The sequence below is a fragment of the Thermobia domestica genome, chromosome 11, assembly GCF_964235325.1.
Source record: "Thermobia domestica chromosome 11, izTheDome1.hap1.1, whole genome shotgun sequence".
Lineage (NCBI taxonomy): Eukaryota > Metazoa > Arthropoda > Insecta > Zygentoma > Lepismatidae > Thermobia > Thermobia domestica.
Window position 1 is genome coordinate 164,004,288 of NC_137464.1, and position 22,113 is coordinate 164,026,400.

General features: G+C 33.8%; 1 protein-coding gene across 1 annotated transcript in view; it reads right to left on the bottom strand.

Annotated features, from left to right (window-relative positions):
* Positions 1–6,899: 6,899 nt before the first annotated feature.
* Positions 6,900–22,113, bottom strand: part of LOC145664543 (uncharacterized) — a 990,857-nt gene continuing 975,643 nt past the window's right edge. Inside the window, exon 3 of the mRNA XM_081731306.1 lies at positions 6,900–9,563. Within this exon, the coding sequence (XP_081587432.1) occupies positions 7,317–9,563 (2,247 nt within the window). The 3' untranslated portion in view covers positions 6,900–7,316. The remainder of the gene's footprint in view (positions 9,564–22,113) is intronic.

Sequence of the window (22,113 nt, forward strand, 5' to 3'; positions counted from 1 at the left end):
TTTACGTGAGGTTACATCTGCTACAATCATAACAGCCATATCACCTAAAAAGTTAATGTTGAAAGTCCCTTCGCGGCTAAGCGGTTAGCGTACGCGCCTTTGTCATGGGAGACCCGGGTTCAATTCCCGGCGGGAGCTCAGTGGTTCGAATTCCACGTTAATCTCTAGGTCCCGTCTCATATAGCGTCGCTGCTGAAAGGATCGTTAAACACAAAATCAACTCAATTCAAAGTTAAAGTTGTCACACAAGATACTGGTTGGACTAGCCATTGGTCATAAGCGCCAATGATCACTGAAGTCAGAGTCACACATATCTTACTGGCGTTCGGTTATAGCTGAACAATCATAGTAGCCATATTTCCTAGAAACTTCAAGGTTGGTTGTAGATGTCAATTTTTTGTGTGAACAATCTTGAACTATGTGCGTGTAGTGGTGGTTCTAACCGTACGTGAATTCGATTTATATGACAGATTTCTCTTTAAAAATGTAGCCGGAGTGATCCTTGTCATATATGTCCAGTAGCGAATTATACTATGATCGATTTTGTGATGTGGCCACTGTATAATATTATATTGTCAAGGGTGACTTTTCCTGTCTTGGTTTTGGTAGCGCAGGCTCGTATCCACGGGGCACTAGGGAGTTACCCTCTAAATATTTATTGCTCCTAAACTTTTCACAGTAGGCTTTCAAATGAACTATAATATGGTTGGATCGGTCCCCCTATTTCTACCGGGCCCCCTACATTCTTAGGCTGGCTACGGACCTGATGTCAAGCATAATTTCTAACCACCAAGTAAACTATCATTGAAATATGGCATTTTTGGAAGAAATAGTATGTAATTTTACTACCAAGGAAGAGAAAATGCGTTTTTATAAAAAGTGTAATAACTTCATTCTATATTAGTATTGTTTCATTAGATGTGAACTATAATTTCCAGAGACAAGCCAACCCTTATATACTGCATCAGAGGCGAGAATAGCTAATTCCTTACTCACAACTTAGATTCCTGCTTGGTAAAAATGTAATCTTTGGTCATGTCCAAAAGTGCATAGTGCACACTTCGAGCATGCATACTCGTAGTCTACAAATGGAATGCACACTAAATAGTATACACTTTGTAAAATTAGCTTTCGATCCGCACTTCGTTCCAGCGCCTCATAGTAGTGAAACATGGAATACTAATAACAAAAGAAGGAAGAATTTCGCGTACTAGAAAAATAAACATTTTTTTAAGATGAATGACTTCCAGTTATATTAAATATATCCTACAGATTGACAATATGAGGTAACCATAAAATGACTTAAGAGCTTCTCTTATATATACCAACAGCTTCAGCTTTGCCGTACCTGCAATTATTTGTCATTTCGCATATCTCACGCACAGATTAACAAGAGCGGAGCAGAAAGACTATATATATATATATATATATATATATATATATATATATATATATATATATATATATATATATATATATGTGTGTGTGTGTGTGTGTTTAATATGTGTTGTGTTATGTGCACAATAAACTCGTAACAGCTAAAAACCACTAAACTATAGGCGATGTTCAATTAATTAGACGCACACTAGATGACGTCAGTTCCGGAAATAGTCTACTTCGAATGCGCACTTGTATCTTTTGGACACGGCCTTTATTGCTGTATAAATATCCTGTGGTTAGAAGAAATTTCGATTAGAGAAATTTATTTAGAGATGAGACGTTGAACTAATGCTGTTCAGAATTAAAGATGGAAGCTGTCGGATTATTCCTGACACACTTACTATAAAGAAACTTTTGATCCAGCATCTAAATAATCGACATCATAATTGTTTATTTTGCCTTTTAAACAAATTATATTTAACTCCTATACAAAACCTATTTACTCTTCTGATATAAGGTATATGTATTATACTTTGGCCCGGTAAGAAACCAATTTAGAGGTGAGACTCAAAAAAGTCAGAGGACAAAAATAAAGACCTCTTTAATATATATATATATATATATATATATATATATATATATATATATACTACCTTATAGTTATAAATACAAATAAGATGCTGTATTTTTGGCAAGAAACGAAGTTCCTACCCGTTTAGAATGTGACTGTAACATTATGAAAATCCTAGAGGCAGAAAGTAACTATATTCCAAGATTAATTTAAAACGGGCAATCGATCATCAATTTCGAACAGAATTAGTTCAATGCCTCGCCTCATCTCAATTTTGAATTAGTTCTTTCTTGCGGCAGAACAGAAAACTTTCATGATTGGGTGGGGAACGTGTTGAACAACGTTGTAAATGCCCTTTACAGAGTACAAATGTTGTGGTCGAGGGAATACCATACATTTTTGTGTTTAAGTATTTTATTAAATAGTTAATCACCGGTAGTAACAAGCGTGTATATCACATTCTCTTTGTGGATGCATCAATAACGAACGCCTCACTTATTTGATGTTTTGCTCAAAACACATTGACTTAAAACGGAATTCTTGTACTTTCCAGTAATAATAATAATAATAATAATAATAATAATAATAATAATAATAATAATAATAATAATAATAATAATAATAATAATAATAATAATAAAGCGATTTCCGTATCTTGTTTGGTTTTGAGTTTAGCACCTCCCCAAATACGAAAATGCATTCTGCCGCACCCTTTAAGAGAATATTTCACTAGCGGGGAAATTTGACATCATAACATACTCAAATAAAATAAAATTTATTTGATACAGAATTACGATTTTAGTTCTAATACTGTGTGCTATTATATATCTGTAAGAGTCTAACATATGAATACTAAAGATACATATAATGCCCAATGTACTGAATAGTTAATAATATGAAACTCACTCCATATTTCTTATAAATTCTGCGCTGGTGCGTCAATTTGAAAATTAACTACGCACAGTGAAACTATATTGCCTAATTTAAAACAATTTCTAAAGACAAATTAATCTTTACTGTGAAAAAGACATGTAATTTTACATATAGACCCAATCAATGTTGCACAAAAGTCTCTCTGTATAACCTCTATTTCAGCCATAATCTCAAACATACGTATATACACTTTGTGCGTGTATGTGTGTAATCCATCTACTTGCAAGAAACAGAAGGTGGAGCCGAAGATGAAAAATTACAGTTACAAATACTATAATAAAATATGAATCTTACATAGGTATTGATAATCAAAATAAAGTGAGTGGAATAATTAACTGAGATATAATTGCATTATTAATACAACTGCGTTGAGGATATACGCTGCTAATACCATTTACAGTTTTATCATTTCAATGACGTTATGCAAATTTGTGCGTTTCACAATTGGTACAATCTTCATATATTGTTATAAGATTGTTACATGGTTGTGTGTATCCTCCAGATCATGTGTACATTAATACCACAATAGGTTATACTTTAGGTGTTTGCACAATTATAATGCCATGCGTTATAAAACTTAATTTTCTGTAACTTGTGATATACTCTTAGTTTCCATTTCGTCTAAAGTTAATTTCATTCTAAAGTATTTATGTTCAGTGCACACGCACAACTTTCAAAAACATAAACACATATTACTTGTTCCGTATCCACATTATCTGCATTAAGATATTATTAACTTATTTAACATGATTTAATTTTACACAAATATTGTGTTGGCAGTGGTTTCCAAACTTAGGAGCAGTCCATTCTACGTTCCATTTAGCTACAATCATCGCTAAGAGAAGGCCAGTGTATTTTACAACTATCCTACATCCTGACTTGATCCATCAAAATACATCTTTTGCAAAATAGTATTCCTATCTTTTCTTTGTGTTACAAGTTTATTGTTCATAATATGAATTGTGTTTGCTCTCCATAATTACAAGTGAAATAAAAACAGGCTACTTCTATAAGTGTAGGTGTGATATTAAAACAAAATCAACAACAAATTTTACATATATTTCTCTATATCATAATGATATTTTTTGTTAATTTTCTATACCGTAACCTTATTACTCCATAGCACTTAAAAATATTGAGCTTTGCAAATCATATAAAAAGATATTTTAACACTTCCCAATTGCCACTGTAAGTTTTCATCACATTATTTTCATATTCTTTCGTATCATTCTTAAAAGCACATAGCAAGATGTTGAAGATGTTTAAATGTAATGTAGAAACGATTTATATGAAGGTTATTCGACTCATATGAGATTTACTTACATCCTGAGAAAGTTAAAGATATATCATATCAACATTTCGTATTTCTTTTAAATTTAAATTGCGCATCATAAATAATAATAATTTTAGTTGAGAATTGATTATTGTTCAGCTAGTTTCTGAATATACGACAAAACATTTTAGATTTTATCTACTTTTCAACTTCACTAGCTTACAAAGCAACATAAATGTTAAATCACAAGGCGTATACATGAATCTCACAATTATATTAAATAAAACTAGCGTAAAAACACACAATGATTAATTTTAGCCATTTAAGGTGTAAGGTACGAGCAGCGTATCTAGATATATTTTACAAGAATAGAGTTTTGCGTTTAATTAAACATATGTTTCGTGTAGATTATATCAACTTCGTTTTATGAGAAAATGCGAACGGGGAAAATATAAATAATAACTCTTAAGAATTTTGTTGAGTATTAGGATATGAAAAGGCAAAAGACAAGGGAATTACATTATAAGAGGTAACTATGAACTAAATATAAAGAAACAATCAAAGAATGACAATTATAAGACAACTTCCAAATTTTATATTCAGTATTTTTTTGTCATTCTGAAACCGATAATTTATTATTATTATTTCAATTTCTTTTCATACATACTCACCCCTCACTTGTTTCCTTGTATAATAATAATAATAATAATAATAATAATAATAATAATAATAATAATAATAATAATAATAATAATAATAATAGAGTGAGTAACAGAACATTTCCTTCCATTATTTGACAGAACTGTAAATATTGAATAGGTTAAATGAACATTTTACATAATACGATATGCTACTCAGCATATTTCTCACTATACATCAGATGGTTACTAACAAAAACTTTCAATTTAATTAGTCTATTTTAAAGTACCTCAATTAAAATTTAAAACAGTAGCCTTTTTAGTTATGTTAAAGAAGTAGAGTTCCAATCGCTAGAACACTTTCAACTATATAGACAAACAATGAAAACCTAAGTCTTAAATAGACTTTTTGACAATTTTTAATATTTTTTAAAAAAATTTGCGGTACACCTGGCTCTAATGACTATCGCGTGCGTCTTTGCAGCACGTGGTCCCAGGTTCGATTCCCGGTGGAAGAGCATTAATATTTGAATACATTGCTGTGGTTCTAATGCTACCCTATACTGCAGGACTATGTCTCATATAGCCTGGTGCTAAAAATTGACGCTAAGTTTCAACAAATAAATAAACAAATAACAATGTGCATCTGGAAAAACTTTAAATGAAACACTATAAAAGCAGTTTGAAAGAATAAAATATATAATAGTACTTTTGTGGTAATATAAACCAAACTAATTTCCACAAACACTTTATCCCAGCGTAAGTATCAAACTTCTAACTAGTATAGTATCAAAAATGTAACTAATATTAGGCAGTCGATTGTACATTATCAATAAGTTCCCTTTTCCTTCTACTTTAATTGAAACGTCATTCGTAATAACCTAGCTCATAACGTAATAAAGAAATTGAACTATTAGAGTCATAGAATTCTAAATTACATGATTCAATCCTCTAACTTGTCACAGTAAAAATCTATTTCATTTTTAAGTAAAGTAAACAAGTAACTTATAATTTCATTTAATGCTACATGTTCTATAATTTCATTGTCTTATAACTATTCTATTAGGTCTTGTTTCCACATTATCAAACTAAACCCAATAACACACTGAGCAAGGCTATGTGATAATATATATAAAGCACGCAATCATGTAACAGTTTCAACACAATAACTGTGTCTCCATCACTGTTTCACTGACGAAGACACAATTATTGTGTTGAAACTCTTTCAGTGTGTGTTTTATTATATTATCACACAGCCTTGTTCAGTGTGTTGTTGTGTTTAATTTCATTACATCCATCTGGATATCCTGAACTGTAAGAACAATGTTAATTTAAAACTTAAACTAATAATGAAATATTTTCGTGTATACTCTAATGAATAAATACAAAATACAATTATTGTAAACAACTCTAGAACTAAATAGTATTCGAAAATGAACAAGAAGCAACAACTATTTTGAAGTGATGAAAATACGTATTTATCTTTTATAAGTAATATAAATAATAATAATAATAATAATAATAATAATAATAATAATAATACGGATTGATTTAACACTATTTACTAAAATCAACCTGGCTAAAATCTAATAAAAAGTGAATTTCCGTATAGTCTAATCGATAATTTTCATAAATTCATTTATATTTCATTACTAGACATCCGTTTTTAAATTTATGTTTATTTCGTGGTGTACCAATTTGATTTCAAGATAAGGTTTCTTGTATTTTTTATTTATTTTTCCCATTAAAGCATTGCAAATCTCAAGCTAAATCAAAAACATTCAAACTCATTTTATTTTTACTTCACTTTCACCACTGCAAGATAATGAGTACTGTGCCATCAAAAATCAGAATATAATATTCAGTTAAGAACAAAAAATTGAGGTAGGAACCTTTAATATGAAATTTGATGCGATGTATTTCAACATACACCTAAGAGTTGTTTAAATGTTCTATCAACCCCCGATCTCTCTTGTTAAATGTTAATGTATTCTAGCACGGTTATATTATGAAATCAACTGCATGATTATATTATGAAGCATGATTATATTACAACTTAAATTCAATATATATATATATATATATATATATATATATATATATATATATATATATATATATATATTCTGACCACAGTCATTTTGTGAATGGTATATCTCAATGCTTTCCAAATAAATTTATACCAATTTAATATTTACTTAGTTAATAAACACTGAATGAATTGAAGTGGCATCCAGAAAGTTTACAATTCTACACATTTTTCTTCCACTTCTTTTGGTTTTCCTTTCTTTATACAAATGAGTTACGATGTGTTTTGTTGCGCAGTTTGTAGACATTTGTAGACACATTTGTAGAAACCACTTTCTTTCTAAGGGAAGTGATTATTTAAGTTATTGTTATGTAGAATGCTTAACATTTTGCTATGTGCTTTCTTAATTTACCAGTACCCAGTTTGTTATAAAAAAGAATTACAAAAACAGCCATTACGACTGTCTTAATATTTGTCACGTTCCCTTTCGGATCAGTAACGTTCTTCTGTCCGCTTATGACATGCACGACAAAGCAACACAAGACAAAACACTGCTAGCACTGCTCCACCCGCTGCACCCAATCCAATAGCAAGCCAATTTATATCCTCAGTTTCTTTTATTTTACACAAGTTTGGAGATTCGTCAGAAGTTCCTTCCGTGAAATTGGGGCAATTTATCACGCCGTTACACACTAAATGTTCCGGAATGCAAACTGTCTCTCCAGGACAAGCGAAGCCACAGTCTTTGTCTGTAAGCGGAGAAGTCATCAAACTTCCGTCGGGATTTCTTGGAAGATGGAAGAGTTCGTTCCAAACGATTTTGAAAGCAGCCCTAGCTGGAGAGACTCCAAAGTATTGTATTGTTAATGCTGGCCCTGACACCAGTTCGGATGCTGAAAGAATAGGTATATCTTTCATATTTGTTATATTTTCTCCACAAATACAGTAAAATGGTTCCAATTTACCAGGTAAATATATTTCTAGGCGTCCATCTTCACACGCACGAGAAGAGAATTTGATTTTTTCAAAATGAATCCAAAGATCTCTTTCGCGATTCACTTTAATTTCCCAGATACATCGTATTGTCTTAGGAATTTCTATGTATCCAAACATATCGTAGTATGGGAAATGAAGTTCACCATCTGTGGATGCTGGTACTTCTGTAGGACCACACAATGGACTATGCACAAATACGTAATGCCCTTCAAATATAGCTTCCGTAGATTTGAAGTAGTTAGATACTGCATGTTTTTGATCAATTGAAAGCTTTACATTTAATTTTTCACCTTTGGAAATTACCATTATCGGCTTTGGCAACTCATTAAAATTCTGCTTACATATGCACAAGTTAGAAACGTTATTCTTTGGGTCAACTATTGTCACTTTGTCGACACTGTCCTCCCAACATCCACTACAAGTATCCTGATTATGTTTAAACCTAACGTTTTCAATAGTGACAATTACGCGTGAGAATAGTCTCTTATCAGTAACGAATCGGTACAAACACGTAAGATCATAGTCCTTCTTGTAGACTAAAGTATTAAGAGGACTCGTGAAGGTACCTGATGCAGAACGCCAGCTATAGAATACCTCATCACAATCTGTATTTGGTACAGGATCTCCAAAGTGACTGTTATTGAAAAAGTCATAATGAGCCCAATAATATAAGGAGGATCCGCTGTAACTTCCAGTTTTGCTTTCAAATCGAACAAATAATGCATTTGTTGACGATACAAAGTCATGTTTCTCCATTGGTTTTGAAAATGTGTCGCAAAATGTCTTAATGATTCTAGAATCGTCAGGCCACGATGCGTCATAAATAGTCAAGGATTCACCACAATCGCCTTCGAAGTGTCGAATAGGAGATTCTATGCGATTTATTCGAAAACTTGGGAAATACAGTCGAACAATTTCGTCTTTCTGTCCTTTCATAAGATAACTGCATGTAGTGTGCGGTGGATACCAATGTGAAACAGAAAGGAATATTCCTTCTTTTTTACCAGCAGTCGCTAACGTTTCACTGGTAAGTTCCCAATCACAAGTACCATTCTTAGATCCAGCAGTTTCTACATGTCCCATCCAATTACCCACATTAAAATGAAATCCAGTATTTAAAAGAGGCCCTGCTGGCGAACTTACGAACTCAACAAATAATTCGTTACTTGTGCCAATAATTGAATACGGAAATTTTCCCATTCCACAAAATGTTCCAATAACGGGACTTGTGCTGTCCTTACCGTCATATATTCGAATGTAGTCATAAGGGCAGTCAGAGGATATAACTCGCATAGGACATGTCATAATGTTCTCGCAACGTTGTCCATCAATATTGAATTCCTCGTTTTCGATATAAAGTTTGATATATGCCATTCGCGTGTTAAGGTAATATTTACAATGTAAATGTCTCGGATAGATACCTGGATAAGCAGGCGATTGCACGTAACATGTCTGCAGCCTGCAGTCTTCGAAGATACGTTCACAATATGAACCTGGATTTACTTTACCTCTACGATTTGGATACAACTCTGGGTGCTGACCGTAACGGAGGTAAACCTCAAACTGCTGCTCTGCACGAGAATCAAAACTAAAATAAGTCTGATCCGTAAAGTTGTCTGTATGGAAAACTAACTTGACGAAACTTGTTTCTGAGATGAAGGTTTGAGGCTGTTCTATTTCACCACAGAAAAATCCAGGCTCTTTGCGGTTGCTCACTTCTGTCTTCCCATTCCCATCAATGATCTGTAATGAGAAAGAATAAGGGGAAAACATTTAGTATCTGAAAATATTTACTATTGAGTAATCTAATATATAAAAATCATCATATGATACCAGGTAACAAGTTATATAAAATACATTAGTATATAAATAAACTATTCAAGTGTATGTGAACCAACATTTAATACAATGAAATACGTGCTTTTCGAATTATATATTCAAGTGGAAGCTTCTTCCTTTTAAGTCATATAACTTTCATATCTGAGTGTTTCTGGCGCAATGAAGCGTCGTAGGCAAACGTGATGAAAGTTGTTGAATATGTTTATCATATTTCCAGTCATATTTGATGAAGCTGTTGAAATTTACACACAAGCCTTTATGCATGTTGATGAAAAACAGAAGATATAATACTATTTTAGACAAAATAAAGCCTAACGTATCATAAACTGCAAACTAGTAATACTAAACATTAAACAGAATATAATAAAATGATTTGCCCATTTCCTAGTTTAAAGCACTACAGTTATTCTGGACATTGATAAGCAACCAATTAGGTCTACGCTATTCTGAAATCCTTTTGGAAGCGTGTGAATTAATTGCCCTGCCGAGAGACTCCAATAGATAGCTTTTAATAAGTTTTATAATTTTTATTGCTTTATAACGAAAATAAGCTGATTATTACAATGTGAAAATTACAACAAAATTATGATTTGATGAAGGAGTTGTTGTAATGCCAATACTTTGACAGGTTAATAATATATTATTGAACTGTAGTGTTAGTTATGATTTTTATTTATTTATATAAGAATGTAATTAAGCTAAGAATTTACATAAAGCTAGAATATGAATTTATATCTTAATTCAAGTACTTCGTCAACTGCCTCATGATAGAACATTAAAAAGTCAAAACTCTCATCGAAAATAGAGTCTGAAAGGTTCTAGACAAAATACAAGAGCGCTGGCAATTCAACTTCACAGGAAGAAACTTTCAATGTGAAATATTGTAATATTTAATTTGTTTGTCTCTGTTTTATCATATATTATAATGATTTGATTTTCTGTTTCGTAAATTACATACTTTATGTTCGTCAATAGCTCAAGAAGCACTAAACTACATTCCACAATAGTTCATGAAGACACTAAGCTATAGGAGGTCTACTATCATACCAAATTTATTCAAGTTCGGCTTAGTACAGTCGATAGCATATCACGTTTGATAAATTTTCATAAAATCGAAATTCAGATTTGATGGACAATAACTCAAGAACTAAACGCCTACAGAACAAACTATTTTATATATGTATTAAACTCATAAAACTGTATTACCGTCCCACATTTGGTCAAGATCAATTGAGTTCCATCGACTCCGTATATCATATTTTGTACTTATATTGAATTTAAGAAAAAAGATCAAGTGAAGAATGACAAATTAGTATGAGAGGTACGATTAGTAATTTGTCCAAGCGTGGATACTTTTATTAGTGTCATGACCATTGGTTATTTAAGAGCCAGTAGCTCGAGAAACAATAGTGTCTATAACATAATAATCTATGACTTGAATAAGCTACACGACGTTTATTACCATGTCAAATTTGGTCTAGATCGGATTAATATTATGGATAGCTTACCATATGAAATGATGCTTTACTAAGTCGAACAAGAATTTTGTTGGAAAATGACTCAGAAAAAGGGTGCTTTATTTATGGACTAAGATGGTCACAATATCTCATTCCAATTGTATACAAGATCTTATGACTTCCATCAATGGAATTGCAGTAAAATATGATTTCAGTTAGTTTGAACGCATCTTCGATGGCCAATAATTGGCAACTAAAGCTCTTACACAATAATATTACAACGATAACGTGTATTTAACGTGTGATTACTTCTTTTATATTATTCATATATAGGGCAAAAGTGTTATTCCACCTGGCACTAGCTATATAATAGAAAAAGAAGAAGATGTGATATAGTAAATGTCATGAATAATGTTGTTTTGCAGATGTTTATTTTTCCGTCGCTGAGTGGAAAGGTTTTGTATATTGGTTGTCATGACAGTGATCTGGTTGCCCGGGTAACAGAGTTGTTACAAGTTATTTGTTTATAAGTAATTAACAAGGTATAATTCCACAGAACGCTGTACAATATAGAAGTGCATTGAATTACTGTGAAGCAATTAATAATTATTTTGATATGTAGTGCATTTAAGTGATCGAAAATAGTGTATACTCAATGGATACCCATCGTATTAACTAGTAACAATATTTTTATGGGCTATACTATGCGTGATCTTAAATAAATCGAACTGAGATGTGGTGTCATTATAATATTTCACACGATATTTATGTGTATACAAAGCTCCTCAAGTTTTTACCATCATACCAAGTTTGTTCTAAATGGGTGACTCAGCTTTGATGGCTATTAGCTCAAGAATCAGAGCTGATCTCCAAAATGTTCCTTATGTGTTCTAATCTTGTCACGTTGTGTCACTATTCCTAGTTTGGTCAAGATTGGATGAAATCCGTCAATTACATTTCATCCAAATTTCTCGATTTCATTGAGTTCAAACCGAATTTCAGATTGCCAACAACTCGGCATCGAAATATCTTGACACCATAATATTTCATACTATAGACACATGTTTACAAAGCTGGTCAACCTATACTAACATACCAAGTTTGCTCTAAATCGGACGGACTTTATCGATCATGATTTAGTGAAATGTAAATCCAAACCCAAATACCTAACGATCTTACCACTAGTAAAAAGAAACCAAACTTGGATAATTGACTAATTGCTGTTTTATATTAGTTTGAAAACATTAAATCATATGAAGGTATATTCAATCATATCATGGGATCACGAAAAAAAAATGGCTTCAAAGTTTGGATCATTGCAGTGCCGCTTATGCCAATGGTAAAAGATCCTACGCTTGGATACACTTCTAATTGCGCTTTGGTACTAATTTAGAAATGCTTAATCCAATAAAATTATTTTCAAACATATATTTCCGTAGGGTTAGGAAGAAGAATTATCTCAAATTGAGGATCATCTAAGTACCGCTTATGCCAATGTTGAAATACTGACTTTGTTTGGTACATTTGGATTGCACTTTTTATATTAATTTGAGGTCGCTGAATGCATTGGAAATATTTTTAAATATACAAGTCCGTGAAGTTCCTAGAAAAGTGACCGCAAAGGTACGGTAGGATATGAACAAGTATAAAAATTAAATTAGTACAAAAGTTACAACTAGAAATGTATCCAACGGTGGATACATTTACTATTGACATAAGCAGGAGTTGAAAGACCCCAAATTCCAAGCAATTTTTCTTGTGAGTCCATGAAAAAACGTGTTTCAAAATTCTTTCATGCATCATCAAATTAGTGTTAAAACTGCGATTAGAAATTAATCCAAGCGTGGGTGCACTTTACTAGTAGCATGCTCGTTATCTTTTTATTGGTTAATAACTCAAGAACGAATAGTGTGCATACTATAATATTCCAAATACATACCAAATTACACGAGGTCTACTATCATACCAGATTTGGGAAATATCAGATTAATATTGTGGATAGTGTACCAGACAAAATGACGGTTTACTAAGTTTAACTCCAAATTTGATGGCCTATGACTCAGGAGCCAAAAGCATGCCCATCAAAATCATATTCAATCATATCATGGGATCACGAAAAAAAAACGGATGTATTAAGTTCGTTACGTTCTGTTACTATCAATTTTTTTGCGAAAATCGGATGAGTTTCGTCAGTAGCGAAGTTAAAACCCAAGTTCGATAGTCTGTAACTCGAGATCCAATGATTTGTACACAATAATACATTATCACCTACACAAGGTCTATTATTATAAATTTGGTCAAGATTGATTAGTATTGTTCATAGCGTACCACATATAATAACGTTTCACTGAATCGAAGTCCAAAGTTGATTTCCAATAACTCAGAAACAAAAGGCTTGCACATTAAGGTGTTTCATATACGTACTCTTGAAATTCAATCAACATTCCAATTCTTGTAAAGATCATGTGAATTTTAGGGAACGCGGAAGATATACTATCCTGATGTTGAGTTTTAAAGAGAAATCAAATGAACACTAAAATATATATATTTGCCTTGCGTTTTATGCAACCCACTCGACTCTTTCGCTAGAAAGGTTGCCTAACAGCCAGTTATTTACAAACACCCACAAGAGTACATGGAGGACTGAATTTTGATTCACAAATATCTCGGGATCAACTGAATAGACTACTTCCAGTAGTGAACTTGATTCCCAAATTTTGGCTCTGTACCTGTTAGTGAAAATTGATGGTGCTCCATCTAGTAGTTCTTGCGGACAGGCATGGTAGTATGTTTTTAAAACATCGGAAAACCAAACTCTTTCAAACGAGTTAACACCTCTCAAATCTTTTTTCCTTACTGTTAGTGCAGTCATATCCAACTTCCCTATGTTATCGCTCGGTAGAGGGATGCTGGGAAACACTAAACCTAAAGGAGGGAAAATGGAGATGAACACAAACTATGTAAAAATGTTGGCAGTGTAGATTTGGCCAGTATGATGTTAGTACAACTACTCATATATGATCTTTTCGACTGGAATACAGAGAATACGAAAAGCTAGTACATCACAGAGCATTGAACTAGAAATCACTACATTAGTTTATTTGTTTGTTGAAGTTTAGTCTCCTATTCCAGCACGAACACTATATGAGACGTGGGTAGAAGTTTTAAGTTGGAATTCGATGGTTGTATAAGGTTATAGATAACGAGTAGTAGATCGAAGTTGGCAAAGGGTTGTTGAGTATATAACGCCGGACTGTTATAGAGATAGTAGAGTATAAAATTGAATTATTGTATTATTGATGGATTTTGATTTCTACGTAAGAGTTAGATAAGGTGATATACTGAAAATTTAATACAAGGGATGCTGAAAGGCTTTAGGCTTTGCTCTTCTCTTGTCCACATATAGCCTTGCGTTAGGTTCATATGAAGTTGCTATTTTGGAACATAACGGAGCAAATGGTTTCTATTGATTAATTTAAACTGGTGTTTGTAAGGGGGTTTTGCGATTTAATTCCCCTCATCAACAATATATTATGAAAAAATAAGTATTTACTTTATTAAAACACGTATATATATATATATATATATATATATATATATATATATATATATATATATATATATATATATATATATATATATATAAAACAGGCGTATTTTTAAGTAAGTACTGTTTTGCTGTTTTGAAATTCGGCCGCTGAAACGTTCCGGTCGGTATCCCGCGCATGCGCTCTGTAAATCTGGAAACCATCTGTTGGTAAGCCATATGCGCCATTACAGAAACATACGGCCGTGCTTATGTTTGTTTGTGAGAAGTTCAAATGTATTCGCGGACTTGAAATAAGCGTTGTTGTGATTCATTTACTAGTGCTGAAGTCATTAAAGTAGCTAAAGCTCATCGCCAGATTAGTGAACTATACGGAGAGTGTATTTTCAGGAATTGAAGGTATGAAAATGGGATAGAGTTTTCAATGATAACCGTATGTTCATGATGATGAACATAGTGGGTGACCTTCGGGCATCTCTGAAGACACGTTTACAAAAGTTTACAAAAAAGTAAACGAGAACAGACGCTTCACGATTTCGACGTTATCAGAAAAATTTCCTCAAACTTTCAAGAAGCGTCATGACTAATAAACATCTGGGTGGTCAGCGCTACGACGACAATGATTGCCGTGTTGCAGTGATTGTCAAATCAGAAAGCAAACTTCTATGAGAATGGTTTTTTCTCTCTTGTATGATACGATAAATGCCTAACAAGGGAACCTTCCGGAAATGATAGTTGCAGTGAAAGTTGTGACCTATCCCAATTGAAAGAGCTGTAACAGAGATGAGCATTCCCCAAAAATTAGCTGCCCATAGCAATAGATTCAAGAAATATAAGGGGTGGAAGTTCGGGAAACAGCAAGGTTGGACAAGGGAGGAAAAGTGCAAATTCCGAAAAAAAAAGGAGGGCACGGCAAAATACAATGCTGACAAGTGATGTATAGAAAAAGACTTGCCACAATAGGGAACAAATGAAGGCCACCAGTGAGGTTTACAGTGTTGCCAACTGCAATGAAAAGTACATGTTTTGCAAAGAACCCTATATGAAGTAAGTGCAATATTCAGTGTCTACCTGTCATGTAGAACATAAGATATGACGTGTATAATCAGTGGTACAATCTAACAAAAGAAAATAAAGAAAACAGAAGTACGAAAAATACGGAAAAGACGCCGTTGGCCATAATTCGTCACATTTGATCACGAGCTGTGCATATTAGAATGAACAAAACAAGAAAGCACCAACTAAGCAGGAAACCGACGTACCTAGAGTCGAAAAGGAAAACGAGTTCCAAAGTTGGCAACACTGGCCATGAAAATCCAGACAAATCTAATATAGTTAGGCCACTCGCTTCACAAAAAGAAAATTCCGGCAACAGGCATCACCCGGAGTGCATCAATGCTGGAGTGATTGAGGCAATGTCAAGTCGGGAACATGAAATGCATTCAACAACGCATATCAGAAATATTTACTATATGGGATTTCAAAATGGCCGCAAAATATCTGCTCGCTGACAAGAACAACATGCATTTTTTGCGGTCATTTTGAAACCCGTGCTTCATATAGCAAATGTTTCTTATAGGCCTTCAAAAAAATATCATCACTCCCCCTGTTCCCATTTGAAATGTTGTGGTTGACCACTCGAGCCTTATGATTTGAACCCTGAGAGATTTGCTTCTTACAAAGTTTTTTTGGCCTTCGACATGAGTACATTCCTGTGCAATTGGATTAGCAACATCTCTTTTCACTTTGCAGCAATTTGAGATCACAATGTTCGATGCCATGCTAAGACACAACATATATTTGTGGCGGCCATTTTGAAAACCATGCTTCATATAGCAAATGTTTCCTATAGGTGTTGTTGCATATTCCATGATCTATGGAAAGAGGTACCACTCGGTCCCTGTTGCCATTTGAAAGTTTGAAGTTGGCTCCTGGGGCCCTATGATGGGGATCCTGCGGGGTTTCTTCTCACAGACTTTTATCATCCCCCTGACATTGGTACATTCCTGCACAACTGGATCCGTCACATTTTTGTTCGTTTCGCAAGTCTTTCAGGTCACAAAGTTTGGTGGGACACCCTGTATATTCCCACATACGACCTAACCATGACATAATGTTCAATACTTCTATTATCGGTTGTTGGCTCAACCCAACCATTTCATGTTCCCCGATTTGACATTGCCTCAATCACTTTAGCATTGATGCATTCCGAGTGATGCCTGTTGCTGGAATTTTCTTTTTGTGAATCGAGTGGCCTAACTATATTAGACTTGTCTGGATTTTCATGGTCAGTGTTACCAACTTTGGAACTCGTTTTTCTTTTCGACTCTAGGTACGTCGGTTTCCTGCTTAGTTGGTGCTTTCTTGTTTTGTTCATTCTAATATGCACAGCTCGTGGTCAAATGTAGCGCATTATGGCCAACTGCGTCTTTTCCGTACTTTTCGTACTCCTGTTTTTTCTATTTTCTTTTGTTAGATTGTACCACTGATTATACACGTCATATCTTATGTTCTACATGACAGGTTGACACCGAATATTGCACTCACTTCATATAGGGTTCTTTGCAAAACATGTACTTTTCATTGCAGTTGACAACACTGAAAACCCTACTGGTGGCCTTCATTTGTTCCCTATTGTGACAAGTCTCTTTCTATACATCACTTGTCAGCATTGTATTTTGTCGTGCCCACCCTTTTTTTTTGCGGAATTTGCACTTTTCCTCCCTTGTCCAACCTTACTGTTTCCCGTACTTCCACCCCTTATATTTCTTGAGCCTATTGCTATGGGCAGCTAATTTTTTAGGAACGCTCATCTCTGTTACAGCTCTTTCAATTGGCATAGGTCACATCTTTCACTGCAACTATCATTTTTGGAAGGTTCCATTGTATGTATTGCTAGAAACTATGTAGAAAAGTAGCTTAAGGTACGGCCTTTCATGTAATTATAAAATTGTTGCGAAACGTGCACTTGCTTCCTTTTTAGTTTCAAAACAGTCTTTTAAATTTAAATACTGAATCTAGTTACGTAAGCAAAAACACGCCTCGTATATGTATTATTATTTTTATATTTATTTATTTATTTCTTATTTATTGAACAAACTCCATGGCTCTGGATAAGTAGAGTAACAAATAAAACACAATTCTGACCAGAGCAGAATGAAATATATCAGTAAGTATAGTTTTTAACATTTTTCATTCTGCTCTGGTCAGAACTGTTTTTTATTTGTTATTCTTATTTAAAATGGCGGAGTTAAGGCATACCGTTTTCTTCCACTCAAGGATTTACATTTTTCTTTTGCAGTCGGATCTCATAATATAGTTTTTTTTACGAGAATAAAAAGGATATACACTTAGGCACTTGAAAGAGTTACAGACATACAGAACAATACAGAAAATAAAACACGAAAAGTGAAAATGAAACTTATTACATATAAAATAAACACTAAAATAAACAAGCGATAATGCTGAAGACATGTTAAACTATACAAGGAAAGAGAGAAACAAAGAAATCAATCTTGATAATATATAACATATAAAATACATTCCTTTGATTGACTATGTGTATACATGTATCAGAAAGGAATAAAAAAGAAAATAAGAAGAAATAGAAAGAGAGTTAAAAAAGAAAAACGAACGACTGCATGGTAACGCAAGGAATAGTTTCGTGTGTAACAACCTTTTTTTTTGTTTTTTTTTACTGAAGACCTTCATTAGAAAGATATTTTTTGAGCCCACGTTTAAAAGTCAACACGGAACCAGAGTTTTTGTGTTCTTTCTGAAAGGATATGAGATTAAGTACTTGACCCACTTTTGATGAAATTCTGCGTATGCCACTGAATTATTGTTTTCAGCCCTGAATCAGTGGTTGTGGAGATTAAGATGTTTCAAATTTGTGTGTCGGATAGTTATGAAGTTTTTGTTTATTCAAGGAAACTCTGCACAGAAAGACTAGCAAGTTTGACGTTGCACTTTAGTCTCACAGTTGGAAACCCCCAACTTCAAGAAACCCTGCAACATGTGATGCTGCCCACTAACTGGTCCTTGAATAAAAGCAAATATGCGCCCAAACATAGCCCAGGTAATGAATATCTAACGAAAACATAGTGGGTTCATTATCAGCAGTACACCTGAAATATGCAAGCTTTTAGTAAGCGGGTTTCGAAATGTCTAAACAATGATCTATAGAAGGAGTACGTTGAGGTACGCAAGGGAATTTTGGTCTGTTTGAGACTACTGGTTGGAATATGTTTGCCCGAGTAGTGACTGAAAATGGGACTTGGCTTCATATCTATGCTCCTCAAACCAAGGATCAGTCAATAAAATGCTGCCACTCCAGGTTTCCATAACCTAAGAAATTCCACACTTAGAAATCAGGGAAAAGGTCATGACTTCAATTTTCTTTGACCAAGACGGTTTCCTGTTGATGTCTGGGACTCTAGTATTACCTGCAAATATTATACCAACATATTAATCCAGCCGGATGGAGAAAATTGAGAGAAACACTGCAAAAATCTTATCAAAGGACATTTTGCATGGCAATTACCCTGTTAATACGTCCCATGTTGTGACTACCAAATAAACACCATGGAATTCAAATTGAACCCCATCATCTTTACTCGCCTAATCTGGGTACCAAAATTCATTCTTCCAAAATTTGAAGAATCACATAGCTTCGAGGACTTCAAGGGACATAGCTTCGAGGACACTCACGTTCCAACATGCTGTGGAAACCTGGTCTGAAGCCAACCAAAGGAATTTTGTTTACAAAGTTTAGATAACTGCAACATCGCTGAGTCAAGCACTCAGGGAAAACATGAACAATAGTTGTGTAATTTCATCGCTGTATCTCTACTCTTTCTGAAAAAAATAACGATCTTTTCAGCGTATTATAGATAAGGTCGTTGGTGATATAGTAATAGCAAGATAAACAGTAATATGCGTAATACGTCGATTTTATGTTCGTGCAGTGAAGGTTATCGATAAATACCGTGGTTCTGAGAATAAATATATCTAGAAAGGAGCAGTTAGCAGTCATTATTATCGCAAAAATTGTGAAGGACCTATCCGTAGTAATTACGTTATAAGGCAACTCTATCAGTACCTATACGATTCACCATAATATGATCAAAATACTCTCCTCTCTCACCGATAATCAACCCCCCCCCCCCGGAACCCTGTTACTACTCTCGTGCATCGCATGGTATTTCAATCAAACTTTTGTATAATCTATTGTGTAAAAGCAAATATGAGTTTCTGTTTGATCACATCACGCAGTAACTACCGAAACAATCAAAATGAAATTTGGCTTAATTATCAATCTTAGATCTCCCGAAAATATTATGATACTAAATTGACTTAGATGTATATCCTGAGATAGAAAAGGGATCATAAATCGTAAAAGCTTCAGTGGTAACATGTAGAAATAATAATCATAAAAAACGTGTGCTATCAATGTCTAGTTTATAGTTTTCACGGTTGCTGAGATGAAGTGCTATACTCCCGATGCTGCCCAAATTCATCTCCGCTCAGCATGATGTTGAGGGATGGAAAGGGACTAACGAATTTTTGTGTAATTCATAGTAATGTGTGTCTTAAGGGAGAAAAGGCTTTAATAGTTTGATAGTCGTATTTCCCCGTTCGAAGAAGGGACGCGTCAGATAATAAAAATAATTTTGAAGTGGTGACAATAATAGGCACGTGATGACCATGACCACACGTCATCTAGCTAAAGTAGAGATGCAAAAAAGCCGGCTTTTTTGAATCGATAGTTTTTTTCACATAAAAAGCCGGCTTTTTTGGAAAAAAACCGAGAATTTTGGAAATTTTGGCTTTTTTCATTTTCATGATTTTTCTATCCAAATAGCTTTCTTATAGTATATTCTATAGTTAGATAAGATTTCCACGACCTGAATGTCATATTTAGCTCTGTAATTCACCATCAAGATGGATGGAGCACATATTTTACGAATTAAAGCTAACATGAAGAATGTAGTATTTGAGGGCAATTTTACAGGTTATTTAACTTTATTTTAACTTTTGAGTTATCGACATTTTTTTTTCTTCTCTAGATCATTTTAGTTTGTCATCCGTGTTTCATTTCTAAGAGCTTAGTACTCCAGCTTCTAGCACGAAAGTTAAACTTAGTTTTTCTATATATCCGTCAAAGCATACGTTTTTCAATATGTCCGTCAAACCGTATTTCCACATTTCTGTTATACTGTAGTTGTGCAATGATTTAGCAATAATTTTCCAGATACAACCTTGAATACCAATTTATACAAATAATCAATAGCGGATTTAGAAAAGTACTTTGGGAGGGGTTTCTCTGATTGTTTCGTTTTCTAAAAAGTCCTAATTTTATTTGGGAGCAGCTTGAAGTTTATGAGTACAGGCATAACTAATATTTCCTTTCGTTTATATGTTTAGCAATAATCTTCCGGATACAATCTTGAAGATCATTTTATACTGAGAATCAGTGGCGAATTTAAAAAAGTGTTTTGGGAGGGGTTTTCTTACTACTAATGTTTGGTTTTTCTAAACATTCGTAATTTTTATTTGACGGGAGCTTAAAGTTTATGAGTAAAGGCATAACTAATAGATATTTCGTTCGTTTTAGACATTCCACAACTTTGGAGAACAGGCTTCAGTCCGAAAGACCGATCCTCTAACCTTCGCAAAACCGTCACTGCTGGTAATTAGTAATAATAACGATTTAAAAACAATAAGAAAGGAAGTCGGCCAACTCCTACACTCCTAGTCGGCCAGTACACGCACTATTTCTACATTCTCAGATGGAATGAAGGAAGGCTTTGTCAGAATGGTCGAATGCTGGGTTGAATCCCGGACTTCCCGATAGAAGCGCAAAAGCCAACCACTCAGTCACGTTTGTTGTGCAGTTGTATTTAGCTTAACTTAAATATATTCCGTAGTCTTTTTTTTTGTTCCGTAATGATATGTTGAATCCCTCTTGTTAAAAATTCAGAAAACTTGAGGACTGGGTAAACCATGATGGTGGTCAAGGGCGCCCACGTTGTGGTTTCCAAGGAGGGGCAAGTATAAGCGACGTTTCAAAAATAGTTTCAAATTTTGCTGTAACTAATGTAAAAATCCTATTGGATTTTCAATATTCTGAAGTACATTTTCCTCTAGGGGGGGCAAGCGCCCCCTTAACCCCCCTGATGGGCGCCCTTGATGGTGGTTATAAAAAACTTGACTGTAGAATTTCAAGAATATACAGAACCATGTGCAGCCTTTAATTGTATCATACAAATCTAAGTATTTCTCTTATGTTTTATTTTAATTTTATTTTGTTTCAAAAAGAGGGTATGGAATATTTTGAAGTAAAAATACTACATACAATTTTGCTAGTTATTTGTGTATTTTTTGAAAGAAGTTTTTACTCTTAGGGTTGGCTCGTTTACACCAGCTGTTTTTTTTAAATAACTGGTTT